Source organism: Giraffa tippelskirchi, chromosome 8 (genome assembly GCF_054371585.1).
Source record: "Giraffa tippelskirchi isolate mGirTip1 chromosome 8, T2T-mGirTip1v1.2.pri, whole genome shotgun sequence".
Lineage (NCBI taxonomy): Eukaryota > Metazoa > Chordata > Mammalia > Artiodactyla > Giraffidae > Giraffa > Giraffa tippelskirchi.
Genome location: NC_137282.1, coordinates 121,931,570 through 121,939,412, shown reverse-complemented (window position 1 = coordinate 121,939,412; position 7,843 = coordinate 121,931,570). Strand labels below are relative to the sequence as shown.

At 40.2% G+C, this 7,843-nt stretch overlaps 1 protein-coding gene across 5 annotated transcripts in view; it reads right to left on the bottom strand.

The window, feature by feature from the left end:
• Positions 1-2,502: 2,502 nt before the first annotated feature.
• HMGCLL1 (3-hydroxy-3-methylglutaryl-CoA lyase like 1) overlaps positions 2,503-7,843 on the bottom strand; it is a 167,753-nt gene continuing 162,412 nt past the window's right edge. For all 5 annotated transcript variants that reach the window (XM_081517468.1, XM_081517465.1, XM_081517466.1 and 2 more), the window contains 2 exons: positions 7,217-7,342; positions 2,503-2,847 (listed from right to left, as the gene is read on the bottom strand). In XM_081517468.1, the coding sequence (XP_081373594.1) occupies positions 2,746-2,847; positions 7,217-7,342 (228 nt within the window). In that variant the 3' untranslated portion in view covers positions 2,503-2,745. The remainder of the gene's footprint in view (positions 2,848-7,216; positions 7,343-7,843) is intronic.

The following is a 7,843-nucleotide window of genomic DNA, read 5'->3' as shown; positions in this document are numbered from 1 at the left end:
CCCTCACTCCATTCTGTGCCCCTCCTCTCTCTCTTCCTCCCCAGCTTACTCATTCTTCCCTAGCTCTATACCTCCAAAACTATCTTTTTAACTCTTAGACCTGCCCCACACAAGCATAAAACTTCTATCTTCTAGTCCACAAAGCACTTTGCAGATGATTATGAGTATTCACAGCAGTTTTTCACATGCCTATTTAATGTAGATTTCTGGAGGTGTCCCAGCTTTATTTTATCTTTCCTTTACGGCTGTGATAGGGATATTGGTGGCTTATGTATTCAATGCTAAGTATCCTGTTACATGTCTAGAGTTCATGCACATATATAGAAATGAATAGCCATAGAAGTGCAGCTAAAGGGGTATTTATTAAATGTTATAGTGATCAGAAGAAACAGCATAAAAGGGCATTCTCAATTTTCTCAGCAAGTTTCCTTTTCTTTGCTTTATGAATTTCATGAATCCAGAATGTAGACCATGTCTACTTTTTACAGTAGTCTTAAAGGGCAGATGTCATAAAAAGGTTCCTTCTAAATGTACTTCGTAATTGCTTTGCCATTCCGAAGCCTTTCCCCAGGGCTCACCCCGGTGGGGGTTTATGTGTGGCTAGGTTGTTTGGGTAGGTTCTACAGTGATTCCAAAGTTTCCTAGTTAGTGGAAATACAGCTTTGGGGGGATTCTGCCTCTGGAATTCAGGCCGTTTTATTTGATTATGTGATCCCCACCCCCTCAAAACCAGAAAAGAAACTCTCCTTAAGTTAAGAGGGGGGTTTAAATGGTTTGGGTGAAGAAAGGATAACAGCGCCTAAAGCACAGACTTTTCCTGTGGTGTGTGTGATTAGGAAGCTTTGAGGTGCTCTGGGACACGAGTAGGTGGACTGCTGTGTATGCGGTGCATGTGTGTGCCGGGCCGCACCTGGGGTTCTGACGACTCACTCTGCCTTTTGAAGAGTCCGTGGTGGTTTTCATTTCTAAACAGCAAAGTTCTGCCCTTCACTGTTTCTATAAGCAGTCTGCATAAACTGATGCTTTTTCCAAATATCACAAAACTAAGAACTCCACGGTTGCATAAGAGAGAGGAAAAGCCAAGTATCCTCAGAAGATGGGAAGGTAGGTATCCTGCTGTGCACTACAGTGTGTAGGGCGGGTGTCTCATTCCTGCCCCCACTGCAGCACCATGCTCTTTCTGAAGAGAAACGATGGAACAGATCCATAAAGAGATGCAGTTTTGTTTGCTTTCTGCACTTCTCAGGCCCAGCACTAACCCAAATGCAGAGGGTTACTCAGTTCTGATGACAAGCTCCTGCTGTATCTCCCATCACAACCTAAGCTTTAGCCTCCTCCATAGAAACTTAGTTTCTGTCAATTTCCAATATGTTTCACTTGTAATCTTTTTTATTGTAATTGTGTATCCTTAAAGTTAACATAGCAGTAATCAGTAATTCTCTTATTTTCTTGAATTTCTTTTTATTCCTGTGGTTTTGATGAATATTTAATAGAAAGCCCACAGTGCTCACTTTCATATCTTAAATTCTATTGAAATGTATTCAAAGATAAGATCACGCAGTATTATTGGAAAGTCTACCTAACTATTACTAATACTGACAATTTAGATCCACGTGGAATAATACTGCCCCCATATGATTTGCATAGGTAATAGAAATATATTTTTCTTAACACAGCCCTCCTGTGCCTCTTCTCAACTTGGATATGTATTTGCTATTCCTGGCAACGTTATTACAAAAGATAAAATTTCAGCCACTTCAACATTAAAAATAACCATAAAATGTCAATCCTCCCAAACAGATGTGATTTGATCAAACTACCCTGAATCAATGGAAAAGGTCTGTTTTCACACATTAATAACTGCATTAATATTCTTAGCATCATGGTGACATTCCTTGGACGACTTGGAAGTGAGCTGAAAATGATAAAAGTGGGTTATGGTACATGTATCTCTCTATTCTCATCACTGCATCTTAGACGTTGGGATGAAAGCTGTACCTTCTGTTTCTCAATAGCTGAGCAACACTCCGCTGGTTTTTACTACAACTGATGAAAAGGAAAGCATGGTAAACTGAATGCATGTGACAAACACAGGAGGTAATGTGTTTCCAGGATGTGGCATCTGGCCATTGACCACAGCCTCCTGGAACAAGATAAAGTCACTGAAATAGTTAACAGATGCTAGCATACTTTAAATATAAAAGTTCTATTGCTAAAAATTATGTGGGGTCAGATGGAGATTTGGCGCTTGGTCCATAATTTAACTGACTTGGCAAATGCAGAGTTGAGATCCAGAGGCGTATAATGTATAATACGGAGGCCACACACTTTGCACACCACACAGGGGCTCATAAACTACTGACGAAATGTACGCTGTGCTAAGCCAGCTTGATTAAGTATTAACACAGTATTTGACACTTAGGGAAATCTGAAGTCAATTTTCACGTCGACTAAATTAAAAAGTTATTTCTATAAGAGCAAAAGAGTAGACTTTTCTCCAAGTTCAAAGGACGTCTGCAAATTTTATTATTTAGCCTTGGCTTGCGATTTACCTGATGACTGGTATATCTTCCCGTCCACTTCATAATCCATCCAGTGATATCCTTTTTCAAAATATCTCTCTCTTTTTTCCCCCACTTTTGTCTATTACTCCACATTTCAGAACAAGTTGACAGTAATGATTTTCAGATGCATATCTGTAGCTGAAATGGAGCATCTCAAACTTAAGTCACAAAGTCATTCAAGTCAAGCATTGAATGAGGCTTGTGCTACTTTAGAGTTTGTAGTTTTATTCACAGCTTTGCAGATGAAGTCACCAGCTTCCATCACTTTGTAAAGATTCACACCCTGGTGAGACAAAAATGACGGTGCCAGGTAGGAAGAGGGGGTTGGGGAGAAAGAAGACAAAACAGATTTCTTTTAATTATATTAGTAGTTACTTAACCATTTAAAATTATCAAACAAATGTTCGTTATTGATTGAGGGGCGACATTTGTCTCCATAAAGTACACAGATTTTAGATTTTTCTGCTTTATTAAAACATATCTTGAATCTGACCCTCGGCTAACCACACCTGAATAATCCAGTGTAATTATGCTGGTACCTGAACTCTATGAAGGACAACAGTAGAATCAGAAAGAATGAACAAATATCAGTGAAGGGCAATTAAAATGATAATGCTTTGGAGCAGTTTATTGATAAGGACTTGGCAGGGGAATCTCACAGTATATCTTAGTATATAAACAAACAAACCTGATAAAGGTGTAAGAAATATAGGAATGATGAATATATGTATAATTTTTAACCACATCCAGAAACACTATTACTGGCATGAAATTGAAGGAGGTAGTTTAATAAAATGAAGTAGTATTTAGTCCACATCTGGAACTTGTTTGCCTGAGAAGTTGTACTGACTGGGAGCATAAATAGGATCAACAAAGGCTTTGGTAAATCCATGGATGACAGATAGGCAGTTGGGTACGAAGGCCAAGTTCAGCGCAGGCTCATCATCTTGGGCTTGGGGGAGTAAAGGATCACCACTGAGGTTTCCAACCCGCACCGAGCTGTCCCTGGCAGGGGCTGGGGAGCAGAGCGTTGGCAGATTAACCAGAGATTTGCCTCATGTAGCGTTTTGTAAGCTCCTCTGTCTTCTCAACATGGACTAGAAACAACATGGACTTAAATCTGAACCGACTCGAGCTCCCTTGCTATTAAGGAGTAGTTTTTAAAATTTATGTAAGTCTGATGTTTTCTTACAGTGAACAAGTATAAATACTCACAGGGGCTTTTCATACCAGTGATCATAGAGATCATAACTTTAACATAGCTAGTTACTTCTCTCTAGAAACTTTTAGAGCACTGTTTTCTTTGTAGTTTACTTCTGCTTAAGAATCACCAAAAGTAATTTGTAAAATGACAAGTAAATAATTTTCATGTTTCTTTTTACTGTGAAGTTTTTTTTAGGACACTAACACTTGTTTTGGTTTTGTATTGGTTTTGGGTGGAATGTCTTTTAGGCATAGTTTGGTTTCACATTCTTAATGCAGTGATATGCAAATTTTTTAAGTAATAAGTTACATATGGTCTTTCATTTCTGAATTACATCTAACAAGAGATCATAAGAAGATTTTAGGCATCAAAGTTCTTTACTTTCCAGTAATTTTCATTTATAGCAATTACTCAGTGGGATTGGTTGGTATCACAGCAAAGAAGAATTTTGTTTTGGCCCTTCTCTAACCAATTTACTTAAAGAACAGATTATTTTTGTTTGTTTTTAGTCATTAAGTTGTGTCTGACTCTTTTGTGACCCAATGGGCTGTACTCTGTCAGGCTCCTCTGTCCATGGGATTTCCCAAGCAACAATACTGGAGTGAGTTGCCATTTGCTTCTCTAAGGGATACTCCCAACCCAGGGATCAAACCTGCTTCTCCTGTATTGGCAAGCAGATTCTTTACCACTGAGCCACCCTGGAAGCCCAATGAAAAGATACCTTTATGAAATAATGTGTCATTTATTCTTAAATCATTTCAGCATTTAAACCAGGTGCTTAAAAATGTTAATGTACTATGATACATTATGAAGTTTTAAGAACTTCACTTAGAACATAGTTTCTGTCTATAGGGTGCCTGTGGTCAAGCAGGCAATGTGGACCCCTAAACAGGAAAGCCTGCACTGCAACTAAAGGAACTGAGAGGAGACATATCCAGCTGACCATGGGGGCAGAGCTGCAGGGTGGTCAACCCACTGAGGAAAAGGAAATGGGAATGAAAGGAGAGCAGTGTGTCTGGGAAGAGTTCTAGGAAGGGGAAATCCTGACCCAAGGCTTGTACAGAGAGTGTGAGTCCTTGAGAAGGAGGGGGAGGCATGAGGCACCGTCAGTATAGACATCTGAAAAATATCAGGGGATACGTGGAAAGGAATGGGCAGAGGTGACTGGAAAAGGGAAAAAAAAGGCCACAGTGTGAGACAGAATACAGCCCTGCTTTTCAGGAAATGGGAATCCACTGATGCATGCCCAAGCAGAAGCAAGACATATTCATATTTGTATCTTAGATGAAATCTTCCACGGCAGCATGGAGGATGAATTTAAAGGCAGTCTGAAGCCAGCAGACCAGTATATGCCAAGTCACTTCAGGCGTGTCTGACTCTTTGTAACCCTATGAACTGTAGCCTGCCAGGCACCTCTGTCCATGGGCTTCTCTAGGCAAAATAGTGGAGTCTGTTCCCATGTACTTCTCAAGGGGATCTTCCCTACTCAGGGATCGAACCCTTATCTCTTTATGTCTCCTGCACTGGCAAGCCGGAAGTCCTGCAGACCAGTATAGAGGATGAATATCCACGGAAGATATCAGGACTTGTGCTGATGTAGTTACAGCAAGGATAGGAAGGAAGGGACAACCAACCAAAATAGTTTAGAAGTCGAATCAGTGGCTCTTGCTAATTGCGTAGGCATGGGAGCCACAGTCATACAGCTTCCACTGAGAGCCTTGGTTTGTTGGTCGCTACCCAACATAACAACTTAAATTGTGAAATTCTTAGAAATGAAAACGTGGCTTATTTGTAGTTGGACACAGACAGCCTGACTCGTGTGAAGCATCAGCTGAGTTCAACCGAGTTATATAAATCTTCAAGAAAGGATTTCTATGGATTGAGAGTTTAGGATTAGGAGATGCAAACTATTATATACAGAATGGATAAACAAGGTCCTACTTGGAAATATATTCAACATCCTGTGATAAACCATATTGGAAAAGAACATGGTAAAGAATGTGTGTGTGAATATATATATATATATATATACATATATATATATACATATATATATATATTTTTCATGTGTGTGAATATATATATTATATAGATATAGATGAGTCACTTTGCTGTACAGTAGAAATTAACACAGCATTGTAAGTCAACTATACTTCAATAAAATAAATTAGAAAAAAAAGAAAATATTTCTACTTTTTTTCAGGTTCTGTCACGGTCATAATTCTCTAATAGAAATGATGGAAATGATCAGATTACTCAGTAATAGCTATTCCTAACCAGAGAAGAGAGGCAACAGCTTCTGATATTTAGTTTCAGCTGATATTAGTCTTTCAATGAACAGGATTGAGCGTCTCTAGGCAACAGGCACCTAGGAATACATTGTAATACCAGCTCTCTGTCTCCAGGGGGAGCTAGACACAGAAAGAAGACGGTGCTACAACCTCAGGGTAGCTTCGAGGAAGACATTGAAAGTACCCTGAAACACCGAGGAGAGGAACCCAGCAGCGTGGACCTGGGGGATCAGCAGGGAGACACCAGAAGGTGTGTTTCTGAGGGCGGTACCTCACTCTCCAGGTGAAACCGAGGATGAGGAGGAAGGCCGTTCCAGCGGGCGGTGGACGCAGGAGGGAGGGCGGAGGTGAGAAACAGAAGCCACGGGGAAGCGCCCCGCAGAGGAGTCGGCCGCTGCGGGAGCACCTCTCAGCGGAGCGAGGGGAGAGGAGAGAGCGAGAGGCGGAGGGACAACTCCGTCCTCTAATCCAGGTGGTGATTTTCACATCTCAGAAAACATCTGGAATTTCTGACCATCTGTGAACAGTGTTTTTGCCTTTTATACTTTTCCTTAAAAGAATCTGCCTTAGAGGTTAGTAGGTCATTATAACAAGCATGTGGCAAAACAAGGTATGATTCTGGTGGGTGTTGTTATGGGGCCTGTGCCTTTTCTCAGATACCACAAAGAGACCATTCTTGCCGGCCAGTGTTTCGCATGCTAAGTATTATTAAACTCTGCTCCTCCACTGGCCATTTTAAAATGACCCTGGGCTCTCTTCCAGAAGCCCTACTTGTGACCATGAGAAAACCAAGATCCCAGTTTTCCTCCAAGGAAAGCAAAACAGCAAAAACAACAATCATAAAAGCAAAGACAGGCTCTAACTCACAGTGTGTGACATCAAATGAAATACTAGATGAAAAAGTACTTTGGAAGTCATGAAGCAGTAAAAAAAAAAAAAAAGTGAAATGGTAGCATTATTGGTGATTGAGCTATAGCAATAAGTTCTTTTATGAAGCCCCCCTCAAGAATTTTTATTGTATTTTCCCACTGTGCATTTTAGGAAAGAGCAAAAGTGTAGTAAAACTTGACCTCAAAGTTTCTTCTCAAATATGAGACGCATTCCAATTTCAATCTGCAAGGAATGTATGAATATTAAAATATGCTAAGTTAACTTACCGTATTGACCCCCAGGCCATTAAGCATGTAGATCAAATCCTCCGTGGCTACATTCCCAGAAGCACCTTTTGCATAAGGGCAACCACCTAGTCCAGATACTGCAGAATCCACTACATTAATGCCCATCTGGAAAACAAATCCAAACACTCAAGCTTGTGTCTTTATGGCATGTAAGTTGTTGCATTTCTATTTAACCTGTTCCAAAGAGCAAATAAGGAAAATCTGAACCATGATCCCACTTACCCACCTGCTGCTGAAACAGTCCCCAAGGTGGACTTTTCTGACTAATCTTGTCTTTCAGGCTAACAGAAACCCTTAAAAGATCTCAAGAATGACGATAGTCTTAGATCAAAATTGAAATGGTGTTCTGATTGATAATAGAACAAAGGTAGGGGGTGAAGCTTGAAGTAAGATCTTCGTAACTAGGGTGTATTTTCCAATCTAATTTTGAGCTTTATTCTATCAGCCTTGTATAACCAATATGAAATATTTTCAACAGCCTGACCCAAAAAACAAGATGCCTTAGAAGACAAGTTGGGGATGTCTCTGTGTTTGAAGCTGTGTTTTGTGGGGTCAGTTCATCCACTCAATTCACCCAGTGTTTATTGATCGATTGCTTTGATTAAT